The 16,554-nt window shown below is 42.2% G+C and overlaps 2 protein-coding genes and 1 long non-coding RNA gene across 11 annotated transcripts in view; 1 reads left to right on the top strand and 2 right to left on the bottom strand.

Moving 5' to 3' along the window:
- LOC310762476 overlaps positions 1-16,554 on the bottom strand; it is a 531,937-nt gene that overhangs the window by 40,942 nt on the left and 474,441 nt on the right. The window lies entirely within an intron of this gene.
- On the bottom strand, positions 1,518-3,250 carry LOC310763249 (adenosine 5'-monophosphoramidase HINT1-like). The gene is made up of 2 exons (XM_083615135.1): positions 3,017-3,250; positions 1,518-2,021 (listed from the first exon to the last, which is right to left on the bottom strand). The coding sequence occupies exons 1-2, from the start codon at positions 3,215-3,217 to the stop codon at positions 1,743-1,745; spliced, it is 480 nt and encodes a 159-aa protein (XP_083471261.1). The 5' UTR covers positions 3,218-3,250; the 3' UTR covers positions 1,518-1,742.
- Positions 5,018-16,554, top strand: part of ECT2 (epithelial cell transforming 2) — a 42,836-nt gene continuing 31,299 nt past the window's right edge. Inside the window, exons 1-7 of one of the 9 annotated variants that reach the window (XM_083613165.1) lie at positions 5,077-5,229; positions 10,078-10,234; positions 12,137-12,216; positions 12,403-12,495; positions 12,951-13,133; positions 13,875-13,964; positions 15,012-15,119. In XM_083613165.1, coding sequence (XP_083469291.1) covers positions 10,105-10,234; positions 12,137-12,216; positions 12,403-12,495; positions 12,951-13,133; positions 13,875-13,964; positions 15,012-15,119 — 684 coding nt within the window. In that variant the 5' untranslated portion in view covers positions 5,077-5,229; positions 10,078-10,104. Of the gene's footprint in view, positions 5,230-6,812; positions 6,932-10,077; positions 10,235-10,511; positions 10,587-12,136; positions 12,217-12,393; positions 12,496-12,950; positions 13,134-13,874; positions 13,965-15,011; positions 15,120-16,554 lie in introns of those variants that run through there. The other 8 variants (XM_083613159.1, XM_083613157.1, XM_083613164.1 and 5 more) reach the window with 8 other exon arrangements.

The raw sequence follows: 16,554 nt of genomic DNA, 5'->3' as shown, positions 1-16,554 counted from the left end.
ATACATCACTACTGGGGAAACCATAGCTTTTACTATACGGACCTTTGTTAGCAAGGTGATGTCTCTGCTTTTTAAGATGCTGTCTAGGTTTGTCATACTACACAACCCTAAGCAGGATTTATTTCATGTAAACATGATTGGTTTACATAAACCTGCCCCTCATGATCATAGACAAGGGAAGTTTTGTTCTCTTTGGTATTCAGAGATGGGAGACTCCTCTGGTTAAATATACAGTGGTCTGCCCAAGAGGTAGTGAATAGGAATGCATGATGGAATCATCCTGGAATTTCTTGCATTTGTCCCAGAACCTTTTGATCTCGGGCTAATAAAGTTGAATCTGCAATCTTTGAAGCTATCATGTGAGTCTAATTGTGTAAGATCATTTACAGATGGTGGCTGACAAGATAGAGCTAAAAGCCTTAGGATGCCATTGAGATGGGGGAGTGAGAGGATACAGCCAGCCAGAGTAGAGGTCAGTTTGCACCTCCAGTGATGCAGACATCACATCTCCTGATTTATTCACCTCAACATCTGTCTTGGTAAATAGTATAAAAGAAAACATATTTTCTCCATGGCTTGAAGCTGGAAGAAGCAGCTTACCTGCTATGCTATGCGTTATTTCATTTATTTTTTAGGAAACCCTATTGAATATTGTTGTATTTCTATTGTTTTGATGTAAACCATTTGCAGATTTTTATTATATTAAGCAGTATAACAAATAATACAAATAGACAAATAGTTAAAACACAAAGATTGCTGCTGTGCAAAAAGAATAGGGCACAACCAGGTGATCCCCAAACTGGGCCAGCTCTAGCAATGTAAAATTCATGGGAAATTTGACCATTTAAAAAATTTGAACAGGAAAAAGATTTCTTTTTGGAAAACTGAAATATAGTCAATACTTCCTTTCTTATCAGATATATTTTGCAACTTTAACAACATAAAACATATCATATTTAATTTAGGACTGGCTTACAAGACAGCCTCCTGCTGTCTTAATTTGACCAGTGGCAAATGGGTGCCATTGACCTGGGGTTGAGCTTCAAGTGGTGTTCAGCCATTAAGACTGATGTTCCAGTTGCAACCCCTTGTGGACACTGCAATGTGGAAGAGAAGAAAGCCTAACCCTGCTAAATAAAAAACCCTAGCAGAAAAAGCTGGAACTGCAGCTTTCCAGTAAGAAATGAGCTTCTCTCACACTGAGAGCAAACATTCCTTGGGTGGGTCATGTTGAAACTGAGTAAATACACTGAGTCAATTTTCTATACATGCTTCCTGTATATGATTCACAAGCTCATGCCAATGAGATACAGTCGGTCACATGCATGTATACTCAGAAGTAAGGTCTAGTTCTCACAGGCATTCCATTCTGGAGATGGGTTTCTGTCTGGAGTATTGTGATTTAGAATTTTAGATAACACCTTCCTGGCATCCTTTGCAAGACCAATAATGTGAGGTCTGACACTTTAGTTTAGAGAGGTGCTTGGTGTACAGTATGTGATGGCACTTTTAAAAAATGAGCCAACATGCTTATAACTTTATTGAACAATGATTGCACAAACTTCTATTGTACTCCACAGGAAAGGTTAAGTGGCTGAAGTTATTGATCATAGTTGGATTTTGAAAACATTTATTGAGGGTGTTCAAGAGATAGTTTGGGGGTGATATAAGTAAAAAAAACTGCTCCTTTCCCCTCATGGGGTACACGAGGGCCTATATAGAGTCATTTCTTCCCCACTTTCTTAACCTGGAGGCCAACCCATCTGACAGCCACTGAGGACATGGAGGTGCACATGGTAGACAGACTGACGACCATTCGACCTTTCATTCACCACCATTTGGTATCCCCTTGTCAAGCCTAATTCAGTTACACATTTCTTGCCCGCAGTAATTAAGTGTCCAATAAGAGCTTCATCAGAATCTTGCACTTGAGATAACAGAGTGTTAACAGAGAAATCTGAGGGCTCCCTTGGACAAAAAACAAGGACACCGGACAGGAATACCAGAGCAAAACAGCAGCCAGTAGGCTTGGTCTTTATTGAAGACTGTCGCGACCTGCCACAAGGTGGAACCTGCCACAAGGTGGAACAAGATGGAAGCCCCAAACAAAAGAGCCCCCAAACTTTTATTAGCTGCTAATCCCCATGTTACACCCCTGTTATGTACTGAGTTGAATAGGATCCAAACTGCAGCAGTCTGATTGGTCCTAGAACAATAGGATCCAAAAGGCAGCAGTCTGATTGGTCCTAGAACAATAGGATTCAGAATGCAGCAGTATGATTGGTTGGCAGGAACCACCCAATCATGCTCCAGATAGAAGTGAATCCACAACCTGATTGGCTTACAGTAGAATTCCGGAATTAGCCAATCATGTGCAGCCCATTGTGTAAATAATGTATATAAAGCAGATACCTTGAGGGGACTTTCATTCATTCCTCCTCACCACTATGAGCTGAATAAAGAGCATGAAATCACTTTGCGACTCTGAGTATATTTCAACCCCCCAACTACATCACTAATACATCATGGTTACATCATGAAAGGGGAGGTCTGGTGGCAGTAATCTGAGCATCCTGGACCCTGCCCCATGGTTCTCCTTGCCCTCCACCGAACACCCATCAAGTGTAACAAAAGAGATCTTTACATTTCCCTGTTTCCCAGCCAAGTTAATCACACCCTTTTGTCTTCATCTGGGTTTGTTATTTTGGAATGGCTACCTGTCTGGCACTCAGGTATCAGGATGCCAGGGATTATCAGGCAGAGGGGCTGCTGAGTAGCTAAGCTCACATGTCTATATGAATTTCTGAAGTTTTCTAGTGAGCCAGTACATAGATACATTTATCAGTGAATTCTTACATTTGGTATTGTGCAGCAAAGGCCCTTTGAATAGATGGGAAGAAACTGTGATGAAGTGTTTTGTGGGGACAAATCGCAAAAGTGATTGTGCTGGTTTTGGTAGTGGGCGGCATGTGCATGATATCTGCTGGAGGGGCAACACCCCCCCCCCAGCCTATACATAAATTCCTGCAACAAGAGCAATGGGCTTCTTGGGAACCGCTAAGAAATGGGTTGGAGCTTGTGGGGAAATGTCATGGAGCACAAGGCACTTCTCGTCCTCAAAGAGAATCTTTGCGGGGATCTCTTTGCACATGATCTTCGCAAAGATGGTGTCCCTGCCCGGCTGCACCACCTGCGCTTTGCTGATCTCGTCGGCCATCGCTCCGCAACCTGTCCATGTGATGACACATCTGAAGGATTATGGAGTCCTTGTTCTATTCATGGCATTTCAGAATGTGGTGCTTCCTTGCCTTGTTTCCTTGCCTTGTTATGGTGCTGGGAGCCCAGTACAGATATTTAGAAACAAGGGACATTTGTATGCTTGCAGTATGAGCTCTTTTGCTCTGGAGGTATGGCTGTTGTCAAGTCTTCACAGTTTAGCACGCAAGCTCAGCAGGCCAACACTTCTGATGTGTTCGTTTGGTATCCCGCGCCTTTGTCCATATCTGGCATAAGCCTTTTTTTAAAAAAGGCAAAGCACAGCACTACCACTGTAGCATATACAGTCGGCAATGTTATGTACTGAACTTCTATTTTTTTTTTAAAAAAATAATTTTTATTCATTTTCCAAACAAATTTTATACAGTCAACAAATTATTTTGCACTCATTCTTCAATTTTTGACTTCCCTCAGTTTCTCTGTCAATCTTTCGTAAAATTTCTATTTGTTGACGCATTTCTAAACATGATATTGCCTTTCCCAACTCCTTTTCCTCTTACTCTCTTTTTTGCAATATTTCTTACTATCTCACAGAGTCTCTTCAAAAGCGTTGTCTGTACATCACATATATTTTTCAGATATTCTGTAAATTTCCCCCAGTCCTCGATAAACTTTTGGTCTTTCTGATATCAAATCTTCCCAGTCAATTTGTCCAATTCTGCATATGTACTGAACCTCTCACCCTGGGCCAGCAGGGGGGATACTCCAGATAGTTTTCACTCAGGTCCACATATGCAAATAAGGGATTGAAAGTGACGTTCAGTGATTGGATAGTTACAGAAAGTGGTTACTGTTTGCACTGTAATGGAGCTCTATATAAGCAGGCTGGCTGAATCCTTCAGTTCAGTTCTGTCCTGTCCTGTGAATAAACAAGAGCTGTTTGAAGAATTGCTGTGTCGTCTGATATCTTCACCCACAATTTAACAAGCAGCATAATAATAAACACGCTTTTGTGTGCCTTCACAGCCAATATATCCTGGGATATATATCTTGCTTTGATCAGTTTAATGCATTTTGCTTTCATCTTGGTTTTAATGCATCTGTGTGGGGTTTATTGTTAAGTGCTTTGGGTTGCCCTGGGCAAGTTAAAGCGACCAACAAATTCTATTATTATTATTATTATTATTATTAAATATTAATACAATTAATAATTATGTTGAATTATTTCCCCCATTGCAACAGATCTTTCCTTTCTCCAAAGGAGGAGAGGGGAAAAAATGAGGGGATTAGATTTCTAAGGGAAGAATCGATTAGCGTCTGCTTTTCACTCTCCTCCTAAGACTTCAACTCCCAGGAATCCTCGCGTGGGAGGGAAAAGTAGGCGTGGTCAGGAGAATTGTTTTTAAATGTGCATACGTTCGCTTCAGATTTATTATTATTATGATTATTATGATTATCCGCAAGGGCAACCTTTTAGGGGAACAGTGGCGACATGGCAATATCCGGGCCCCTTCGCTCCCACCCCCGCCCATTTAACAACCGTTTGAAAGAGTGAGCACGAGCGCGAGGGGGCGGAGACGACTCTTCCCCAAATCAGCCAATCCTCAGTCAAGCTCACCCCCCCTTCACGGCGGGGCTTAGGCGTAAACTGGGTACGGAGACCCGGCTCGGCCAATAGAAAACCGCCTTGTAGGTGGGCGGCGCCGAACCCAACGTTCGGAAACAAGCCGGTGAACCATGGAGACGCGCGCGAGAGGCAAACAGAAAGTGAGGAGCAGAGCCCCGGTGACGTCGCTCGCCCCGCCCCCCAAGGAGCCACGCGCCAATAGGAGGGCGGCATCCCGGAGCATGAGCTTAGCGTCTGCCCACCCCGCCCCCCGGTGCGTCAGGGCAGCCAATGGGAAGCGGGCAGGGAGCGGACGCTCGCTTTTTTGAATTGGTGTGTGCGTCGCGGCAGGTCCCGGAATGGCGGCTTCCCTCTGAGCGGAGAGAGGCCTTGAGTCGCCCTGGAGGGTGAGGCGGAGGAGGGCGGAGCCTGTGGGAGGAGGCCGGGGGCTCCGGGGGGTTAGTGAATGGGGGGGCGACTGAGAAGGGGGAGTTGGGCCAGCATGGCTCGTGAAGGGGAGAGTTGGGCAACGGTACCAGGTGGAGAGGGATGGGGAAGCGAGCTGGCTGAGAAATGGGGAAAAGGCCTCGAGTGGCGGCGGTGGTCGCAGTTGCAAGGGCAGCCAAGGGGGCTTGGTTTTAGTAACGCCCCCCCCACCCAAAAAAAGAAGAATTAAGAGTCAAAAATATCCTGGAAGTCCCTCTTTTCCATCTCCAAACCCAGACATATGGAGACTGGCCAGGGGTGAAAGAAATGCACTCTGTACTTGCTCAGATGTGTCACCTTTTTGCATTTTATTTTTTAACATTCAGGGCCTAAGCTCTGGGAATGGGAAAAAAAAAGATGGGTGAGCCTTAGTGTGTGTATTATAATGAGGGATCTGTTAAGGAAAATGGAAGCTTATTATTTTGTATATGTATAGGAAAGTCTTGGGGGGGCTGCCTCTTGTTTTGAAAACTTCATCTTGTCACCTACCTGGAAAGGCAGGGTTTAGGCATTGTGGTGCTGTCTACATGTTGTGGACAGCAACTCCCATCGTCCCGTACCAATGTCCATGTTGACTGGGGCCGATGGCAAGTGTAGTGCAAAACTCCCAGAGGGCACCATGTTGGCTACCCTTTGTAAGGTGTAGTGCATATGCCATTTCACCTGTGCTTCTGTTTCACCCTTACATCCAACGCTGTGCTGTAGCTAAGCCAAAGTACATGGAACTGAAACAGTCACAATCTTCACTTGTTTACTGCTGCCTCTATCCTCACCCTTTCCTCCTGTTATTCCCCTTGTTTATATTTCTGAATTATAAGGATTTTGGCTAAGGAACTTTCAGATCTGCACATTAGAAAGGAGTATGTTCATAGGTGGTGTTAAATAAAAAAATAAAAAAATATTTAGGCAAAGGTAAGCTCTGGTTTGCCCCAAGTGCTTGATCACATCTTAAATTTTTAGTTGCATGTCAAAAATTTCTAAGGTGTCCAAATGTGTAGATGTGTAGTCCAAAGGTCTGTGTAATCCAGAACTGTTTCCAGTACATCCAATATGCCCTTGTGGAACTCACCAGCAGGATATAATGGTGATATCTGTACCCTATTTATCCCCAGCATCTGGGAATTGGAGAGAGGCCGGAACAGCTGCCCTGTGAGAAAAGTTGGGGCTATTTAGTTTAGAAAAAAGAAAAGCAGGCAGGGGGACATACAGGTGTATAGAACTAGGCAGCGTGTGGAGAAAGTGGATAGAGGGAAGTTTTTCTCTTGCAATACAGATTTTGATCTTATCAAATGAAGTTGAAGGGTGGGAAGTGCAGAGCAGACTAAATGAAGTAGTCCATAGTGCACAGCCAAGCTTTAGAATTTGCTTCCACCAGATGTGATGACAGCTAGATTAGATTACTTTAAGAGGGGAACAGACAGATTTATATAAGGCTATCAGTGGGTGTGTTTGCATGTCATGCTAAGCTATGATTTACTGTTAACATGCAGATCACTCCTGCATTAATTGTCCCTTCTGACAAGCAGGAGCAGCAAACCAAGATCCTTGGCTTAGTGTTGTGGCTGAAACAGAATTACAGTAGTAGTTTCTTTAGCTCCAAGCAAACCAGGATCTGAAGCCAAGGTCTGTTCTTGGCTTACCTGTTGTGCTTTGTTTGAGTCATGATTCCAAGACATGTACTGTGGATTGTTGCCCCTGCTGACCTCTGGAGTGAAGCAGGAGTGATCTGCGTTTACTATGACATCTCAACACAGCCATGCCTCTGAATGCCAGTCACTGGGGAACAACAGTGGGAGAGGGTTATTGTGCTAATGTCCTTCTTGTTGGCTTTCCAGAAGTATTTGGTTGGTTACTGGCAAATAGGATGCTGGACTAGATATGCCTTTGGTCTGATCCAGAAGGGATTATCTTCTGTTCTTACAAGGTGTTCTAAAATAAGAGGTAGTCCTTAAATCACTACTTTGTAATATTGAACGTAACCCTGCTTTTGAGTTTTGCTTTAGAGATCTGGCAATCCTGCTCTGCGCCACAATTACAGTTTGTTAGTAATGGTTGTCACCTAATGTCAACACATGCTTTATTGTGTGTATAGGTCTTATAAAACAGGTCAGATGGAAAAACATCACACTGGAGTACTATTGATTTATAGATGTGTTTTGAGTAAGGATGAAGTAATGATACTTAAAATACAGATTTGGAGGCGGGGGGGAAATCATGGGTCTGTATGTGATACAACAGATTAGATTTATTTCAGATGCATGCTTAAATTCTTGATTCCATCTTCTATAAAATGTGTTGCTCCAGGACCTGAAACTTTGTGGAATGTGGTGGGCAGGGTTTATGAGCTGAACTATCAGTGATCAGAGATGGAGCATGTGTGCATTTTCATCTGCCCACATGAAGCTCTGGTTTTTCATGTTGGGTTCTGCCTCACTTTGTTCCATTGTTCACTGATCTAGTGAATAAGTCATTGGTAACTGCTGGGGGGAAATTGATTGCATATTAAGACTCCATGTTGCAACACTAATGCTTGGCATCTTCAGTCATGTGCTTCCTCACATGATTCCTTCCCGTACCAGCACTGCAAGTGCAGCAGGTCGCTGACCCAACTGTGGGAAATGACCACGTGAGCCCAAAGTTCATGGACAGCTAGTGTATTGGGCCCACCTAGTGCTTGCTTCTTGCTTTCTTTTTGATTTCTAATAATTTGAAGAGCTGTCTTATTCTTGTTCTCATATCTTAAAATGAAATAAAAAGCATATGCAACACCTTTCAATTCATGCTGGTTGTGCACTTGTTCCTCTTTGATTGGATATCTGCCTCAACACTCAGTGTTTAGGAAAACTGTAGATTACAATACTGCTCAAAGCATTTGCACTCATCTAAAATTAGGTGTGTTGGGCAGGGCATCACCTACTTTGTGTAGATGATTCCATCTGTTCTGTGCTGAAATTATTCTGGAGCTAACAAAGGATATGCAGAGACAATTGTAAACCTGGGGTGGTCTTAACTTGTCTTGCATAGTTGATTCCCCCTTCTATTGTAGTCTATTGAGATGTTAAATATTCTGAACACTACAAGCCTATCTAATATTCTAATCTGTGTTAAGCTGTTTTCAGTATGCATTCTTGTTCAAATTCAAAGTGCCTACTGGTTCAGATCAAGATCTAGCATTTACACAAGAATCACAGCAACCAGCTAGGTGGTTCATTGGAAATTGGCCCATGCCTTCTGCTCCACCTGTCATCACACTACTATCACATAGTTTATCTCATCTGCTCATATTTTGCCTTAGCTGTGTGTTCCTGTGTGTTTTGCCATTCACTCTCTTATGACAGTGTAGTAAAAAAACCCACACATTCCAGCCCCACCCCATAACAGCTGTGAAGTTGTGCGTACAGTTGCATAATAAAAGGTGGCATATGAAAGGTGAAAGTTAAGCAAAGCTTAGAAATCAGAAAGAGGGCTATGAGCATTGATGGAGTGGCTGCAGAAGAAGCTGTAGATGCAACACCTTGAAGTTTATGTAGAGTCTTCTTAAGTAATGGGGAGAGATATTTTAGCAGTTGTTCTGAAGTTACTAAACGGGAGTAAGACAGACAGGAAGGCATACAAGACAGACTTTCAGTTGTCTGGGCTTCATCATACAAAATAAAAGGTCAGATCTTATGTAATGAAGCATAATTTCTCTACACTCGGTACAAGCTTGAAATACAGGTCTCCTCCCTTGAGACTAGACAGTTTAGAGAAAATGAGAGGCTTCCTATTCCTCAGATTTTTTTCCTGTTCAAAATGTTGGTCTTTAATTGCTTCTACTTAATTTGATAATGTAAAAAGAGGTATGTTTATATGATGTTTAAAGAATTCATATAGTTAAACACAGCCAGTTACGTTGTGGGCGTTATTGTTAGTTGGATTTACGTAACTGTAGGTTTGATAGTGTCCTGTATCCTATCAGCTTCCCCTGCTGATGTGCCAGGAGTTGCTCTGGTACTTGTAACACTTGCATGAGCATTTTACATAGCATGGCACACAAGTCCATCCTACAGATATCTGTAAAAGCATGCATTCTCTCTACAGTGGTGCCTCGGTTTATGAACTTAATCCTTTCCAGAAGTCTGTTCTTAAATCGAAACTGTTCTTAAACCGAAGTGCACTTTCCCTAATGAGGCCTCCTGCCGCCGGTTCCCTTCCACTGTTTGGATTCCGTTCTTAGACCGAGGTAAAGTTTGCAAACCAGGACACTACTTCTGGTGTTGCAGAGTTCGTAAACAGGACTGTTCTTAAACCGAGGTACCACTGCACTAGAGAGTCATGGATACCAGAATTCCATGAACACAGAGATGAGCACGAATGAATACTATAAATAAATAATATGTTGCTCATTTGGCTCCAGCAGATTTTGCAACATTGGACAGCGCATACAGTTATAGAAAAATATGTTTTACATAAACATCTTCAAGTATGATCTTATAGCCCAGGTATCTTCCACCCACTGACCCACCCAGAAAACCCCCTTTCTCTCTGTAGTGTTTAGACCCTGCAGATCTTAATGGCAAAACAGAACAGGAAGCAGTAGCAGCAGGAATTGGTAAATGCAAGAGGAAAAGTGAGGCTTTGACAATGTAGGTACAAGCTCCGGTATGAGTATTCAAATTGCAGAGTTGCTTTTGGAGTATGGTTAGGAACCTTACATAGATTGCTAATAGTTTCCTAAACTGTGTGTTTCCTTAAAAATAATAATAACTTACTGGGTGATTCCCTTGCAGCCGTAGAAGTGAAATACCCTTTTGACCATGGCTGACAACAGTACGCTCATGTCTGATACAGGGAGGAGTCTCTTGGCAGATTCTTCCATTCTTGACTCCAAAATTACAGAATCTTCAAAGGAGAACCTATTCAGGGGATCAGCTTCAGATGATGAAGGTAATGGAGTGAATGGTTCTTATTTCAGAATGTGGATAAAAGTCACTTGCTATAGAAACTCTTGCAATCTAGCTATGAATCTAGTTATACTTCTCTTTGTATTCCTCTAGTTTTTTCAGATGGGAGCATTCACATGTGTGCTTTTATAGCAATATTTATGTTATACTTAGCTAAAGCACAAAGCACAATGCAGACTCTTTCCTGTAGGCTTATTTTGTTTTTATTTACTAATTAAAGTATTTCTGCTTTGCCTTTGGCTTCACAATGGAACCCCAAGGCAACTGTCAACTTCCTTAAAATAATAAAAGCAAGTAGAACACAAACAGCAGCAGCAATAGCAACTTTATAATGGGTAAATATCAAAACCACAGATGTAAATTGTGAATATATTATTGAAAAGTGCACAAACCAACAAAAAAAATTCTTTTTGTCTGATGACATATAAAGAATAAGCTTGTGGGATTTTTTATTGGATAGCAAGGTGTTCCATAATCTCTGAAGGCCCATTTTGCACATAATGCTAAGCCAAACCAGTGGCTTGGCGTGAACAAACAAACGTGTTTCTCCCCAAGCCTGGCTTCTGCTGCACTACCTGCACTAAGCAATGCACTACCTGGAATGCACTACTTGCACTACCTGCACTAAGCAATGGTTTAGCTCAGCATTAAACGTGAGCCCAGACTTGTGGTTGGCCTCACTCTAGACCAGAGGTTTTCAACCTTTTTGAGTCCATGGCTCCCTACATTCTTTCTGCGGCACTCCTGTGGGGCTCAGGAGCTCAGTTATGTCACCCCTTGCCTTCTGAGCTGGCAGCCTCTTGCCCTTTTTCAAACACCCTCTCTTGTGGAGGGTTCCCTTGGCCTTCTCCCTTCTCCTTGGGAGTCCCCTGTGCCTCCCCAGTCTCTGAGCTGCCCCCCTGCCCCAAAGAGAAGTGCCTCCTCACATTGCTCTACTGGGGCATCGGAAGAGGATGCCCCTACTGCATTATCTGGACCCATTCCCAACCAAGATTCAGGCCTAGCTTCAGAACTGAGTCAGCCTTGGTTACCCTGACCCATTACCTTTATCAGGACAGGGATAGAGGGAATGTGATCCTGTTGCTTCTCTTTGATCTCTCAGCATCACTCAGTACCATTGACCATATTGGCTGGATCGACTAAGCGAGTTAGCAGTAGGAAATATGGTGATTCTACAGGGCTGTTTTCAGAAAGTGACACTAGGAGACTCCATCTGCCTTAATGGCCCAACAGAGACTGGCCAAAGGTGAACGTGAGGTCAGCACCTTACCTTGGGAGACAGCAGTGGGCACTGCCGGGCCTGCATGGTGGAAAGGCTCCCCTTCGGCTCTGGGCACTCAGCTCCCAGGGAGGCCTTGCACACAGCCAGCACAAGAAAGGCCAGAGCGGTGCCTGCATGCCTGCCTGGCCTCCCACTTGTCTGTCCGTCCCAACAGCAAGGGCTGGATGGGCTCCCTCATCTACTTGCTTGCTTACTCCAAGGCTGCCTCAGCTCCTGGCAACCAGCAGCCCCTGGCCAGCCCCAGAGCCACCATTCACCTGGGGAGCTTGTAGCTAGAGCTGCTGCAACAAACTGCTGTGCAAACCTTTGGGAGGCAGAGACTTGAGAGGGCATCAGAGGAAGGGAGGAAAGGAAAGAAGGACCGAGGCCAGTGTTGCCCACAGCACCCCTGACCATCATTCAAGGCACTCCAGGGGGCCAGAAACAGAACCCCGGTGCTAAACGGTTGCCGCCTGTATAGCTGAATTACATGTATAAAAGGATGTTATTGGGAATATAAGCTTCTTCTACTTCCTCTCCCTTGTTGAGAGAGAAGATAGGTCGCTTTAATTCTGCAATCATATGTTTAGATACTGTTTGTTCTTTTTTCACCTCTCCCAAAAGAAGAAATGCCGCAGATTGAAACTAGGGTAGTCCTACCGAAAGAAGCTGCAAAATGTGAAGAACTTCTGAAAGCTTTGGAGGTAAGATTTATCAGGCCCCCAACATGATGCCCATGACTGAACTTGTGCCCTTGAAGATTAATGGTGCTCTCAAAATTCTAAATGCCCATGATCCCAAAATGGTATGCAATCCCTCATGTTACTGAAAACTTGTAGTTGAGGCTTTGGATTATTTCGTTCTCATACTGAAGTTCTCCTCTTCTGCAGACCATTAAGATAATGGAAGTTCCCGTTATAAAGATAAAGGAAGCTAGTTCTGGTAAATCGGAAGAAAAACTTATTAAAAGTATTATCCATATGGTATGTTGGGGCAATTACGTGTACATATCTGCATGCAGTCTTTTGCACTACTGGGACAGAAGTGGGCAAAATCAACAATCTCATCACTTGGTATATGGATAATATAAAAGCACAATAGTAGTGAATGGTGCACAATGGAGCTAGCTGAATCGAAGCTTTGACACTTTGGGGTGTTGGCATTGGTTCTGAATTGATGTACACCTGTGATTGTTACGATGATGTATCTCATGCTCATGAATTAGAACTCAAATTTGATTTAACTATTAAAACTCTTTGCTTCTATCTGCAAAAAAGGAGTCATGTTTCTGTTGAGCTAGCTTCAAATTTAATGGGCAGTTTCTAACTCATACTTATTTTTATTGAAATAATCCTGCTATACAACTTATAGGCAGAAAAACATTTTTGTTAGCTTTACTATTGTAAATAATACTTGACTTTTTTGTAAACAATTGAAGGAAATTAAAGTGCCCTACATAAAGACGGATTCAGTGGAGGAGTATAAGAATTCCGATTCGCCAGAATTTGAGACCATTTTTGTGATAGCAGACTTTCAAGATCCCATTTTCAACGATTTGCACAAAGCTGACTGCAGAGTCCTTGGGCCCCCAATAGTACTGCACTGTGCCAGAAAAGGCGAGGTAAGAATATACATTGTAAGAGATCTTGAAATGGTGGCTAGCTTCTGTTTTAGACATGCATATATTTGGATACAATCGTGGCTTCCCCTGTAACTCCTGAAACTGGGACCTGTTTAAAAATGTATTTTATTCACTTGCCTTTGGGATACACGTTGGATTCTTGATCCATGTCTGTGCTAAATAACACAGTCATAACCTTTGACAGATCTGTTTTCACTCATTTTTCCACCTTACCATGTGGCTCTCTGATTAGTGCAACATTTGAATGAAGCACACTTCTATTGTGCATCTAATACTTGAAAAAAAAAAAAAGATTCTTGTGGTACCTTAAAGGCTAACAGGTTTATTAGGGAATAATAAAAAATACATCCATAATGAAAATGTACACTAAACAAAACATGTTAATACAGGAGGTTCTGATCAGGTCTGTGGTCCTTTTCTTACTTTGCTATAACTGTGTTTTCTTCTTCCCACACAAATCTCTCCTCCTCCCTAGGGAGTCTTTAGCTTTAGCGTCCTTTGTCTTGTAAATGTGACTTGTTCATTTAGATGTTAACAAGAACAGTATAGGAAGAAACAACCAGGAAGTGACTTCTATAGAGCTGTAGGTTTGATTAAACCAGTCCCCTAGTTCCCTGAATGGGTGGCGGTTTATCCTTCAAGTGCATGATTTTCACACAAGCTTACTTAATTGTCTTGGGGTGTCTTCTGTGACAACTAACCAGTTTACTTTTATTTCAGCCTCTGCCTTTCTCATGCCGCCCATTGTACTGTGCCAGTATGCTGAATCTTGTGTTATGCTTCACAGGATTCAGAAAGAAAGAAGAATTGGTAAGATTGTCTTTTTTCCATGCCCCTTAGAATAGTTCACCTACACTGAATAATAGTTGAAGAGGTTGCAATATTGAGTGGAGATCCGAATGGAGTTTGGAACTGACTGCTATAGCAGCACCACTTGAGGAATGTGCAAAGAAGTTTTTTTTTTAAAAAATCACAAAGGGAATAGTGTGATGGACATGAAATGGGGACATCTGGTTTCAAGCTTCCACTCAGCACTGAGGGATATTCAGCTGTGGGATGGGGACTGGTCCAACGTGAAGACTTGATGTGTATCTGTTCCTGCAGGCATTTTAAGGGCATTTTCTGATTTTATCTGCTGATTTTTATTTGTTATGTGCTTTCTGTGATTTTTATGCACACTGCTTGGAAATTTTTGTATATAAATAGTTGAAATAAACAGAATGGGCTTAATGCCATATACACCACCACATGGGGTCCTCCTATGGAAGACAGGAATACAATTATGAGACACAAGTTGGTTAAAAGTACCAAATGTTTGTGGGGTAATACTGTGATTAGTGGAGTTAACTCACTGCAGTCAGCAAGTAGTTAGCTTCTCTTTCTGCCTCTGGGTGTCTTCACTAAACATTCCTTTAAAGTTTTAGATTTTAACCTATTCCTTCCATGTGGTAGAGTAGTATGGCATTTATGGGGTGAGTAACTAGGCTTCGGACCGTTCCAACTCGTATACAGTTTTTTCAGTTACCCTCACAACACTGTAGCCAATTGGAAGTAGAGTAGGCATCTGCTTCTGCTTCCCCTTAATTGCCAGGTTCATAGGATGAATTTTTGACTCTCCTGTGCAAAGCACCCCTAAGCAAACCTTGTTCCGAACTCTTGACCCTCCTGTGCAGGAATGCCTTTAAAGAGAGAAGTAACCATTTTACAACCCAAATTTGCAACGTAAACTGAAAGGAGAATGGCTGGGAATACTGTTGCTTCGTACATTGAATTGCAGACAGCATATTACCTTGGTCTAATAGCAATTTTGTTTAAAAAATAAATAGAAAACTAACTGGAGCTCAATTTTGTTCATAGGTGAAGCTGGTGACTTTGGCTCATCATATGGGAGGGATTATTCGACGGGATTTCAATTCAAAAGTTACACATTTGGTGGCTAATTCTACGCAAGGAGGCAAATTCAGAGTATGTTCATTTCCCTTTCTGGTTCAGAGTTTGGGTGCAGACTATGTTTTTTTGCATATACCAGGCATGCGATGCAAAGGGATGATAAGTATTGTATGTACATTAAGCTGTGGGCAGGAGTAAATGGATTTTGCATTTAAAGTTTTTGATTGTGCGTCTTTATTTTAAGAGGCATTTCAATATTTTGAAGGCTGTCTTGGAGGTGTATTAGAGTGGCATTTTGAAGTTGCATAACTTTTTATTTAAATGTCAACTCCAAAGCAGTTGAAGATACAATTCATGTAGATAAGTATTCTGTTGCAAAGCCTATACTTGCAGCCTGGTGCTGTCAGCTGGAGGTATAAGAATGCAGTACAGTAGTTCTTATGGAGCTGCCTTACGACCCAGTGGCAGAAAATGTTTAATACTGTAACTGGACAGCAGTTTTGTTCTGGTTTTGTTGCACCCGGCCATATTAAAATGAAATCTCACTTGTGTCTACGTTTCCCACAGGAATGCAGCGAAGTATACCATAGCTGTCTTCCATGAGCAAACATCTATTTTATCTAAATCATTTTAAATACAGTTGATCCTCCGTTTATGGCGTAGTAAAATAATGAATTGTCCATATTCATATATATGATGGATTTATTGAGGGCTGGATAATATGGCTCCCTTCCAAAATGTTGGGGTGGATAGACATAAATCATTGATTGAAAATCTGATTTACATTGGCTTCCCCCTCCTGCAAAAGGACTGTAGCTCAGTGGTAGAGGATCTGCTTTGCATGAAGAATGTCCCAGGTTCAGTCCCTGGCATCTCCAGGTGGGACTGTATGTACCCAGTCTAGAATCCTGGGGAGGCTATGCCAATCAGTGTAGACAATACTGAGCTAGATGAACCAATGATCTGGCTCCATTCCCCCTGTTATTTGAATCAAGGAAGCAATTCAATTGTTTTAATATTTCCTGAAGGAGCATGTATACTAATCAACTTACGTAATTAAAGCTTGCCATTAAATAAAGCTTTTCTATTACATGGGAGCAGAATCTGACCCCCTCTGGTCATGAGGTCTGTGTGTAGTCAGGAATTTCTAATGCCTTCCTGCAAAAGAAAGGTGGGAGGAAGGAATGTGCAAGCCTGAGTATTGCCAAACCATGTTTTGGTGTTGGAATATGAATATGTGGGTGCATGTTTCACTATTATAATGTTTGACTCCAAAGGCCAGATTTCACCTGCTTTGTTCTTTGAACTTTGTGTTTCAATAGGGGTCCATGGATTCAATTTTGTGAGCTTGCCACACTTCCACTAACATCCAGTGTTAAAGTACAGATCTTTTTTAAAAAAATTAAAAAAGCCCACAAATGTTAATTCTGTTTATCAAGCATAGATTTTTGTGTTTTGTGAAATACTGTAATCTGTACTAAGTAAGCCTTTGCAAGGGCATTCTCTTTTT

This window comes from Podarcis filfolensis, assembly GCF_964270895.1.
Source record: "Podarcis filfolensis genome assembly, chromosome: 5".
NCBI lineage: Eukaryota > Metazoa > Chordata > Lepidosauria > Squamata > Lacertidae > Podarcis > Podarcis filfolensis.
The sequence above is the reverse complement of the archived record's forward strand: the minus strand, read 5'-3'. Positions and strand labels throughout refer to the sequence as shown.

What these genes read in the sequence shown, in the direction of transcription:
- LOC310763249 (XM_083615135.1), bottom strand. Translation starts at nt 3,217, where the DNA reads ATGGCCGACGAGATCAGCAAAGCGCAGGTGGTGCAGCCGGGCAGGGAC. An exon ending in CTCTTGTTGCAGGAATTTAT is followed by an intron (nt 2,022 to 3,016) that starts GTATAGGCTGGG and finishes ACCAAGCCTACT; the next exon opens with GGCTGCTGTTTTGCTCTGGT.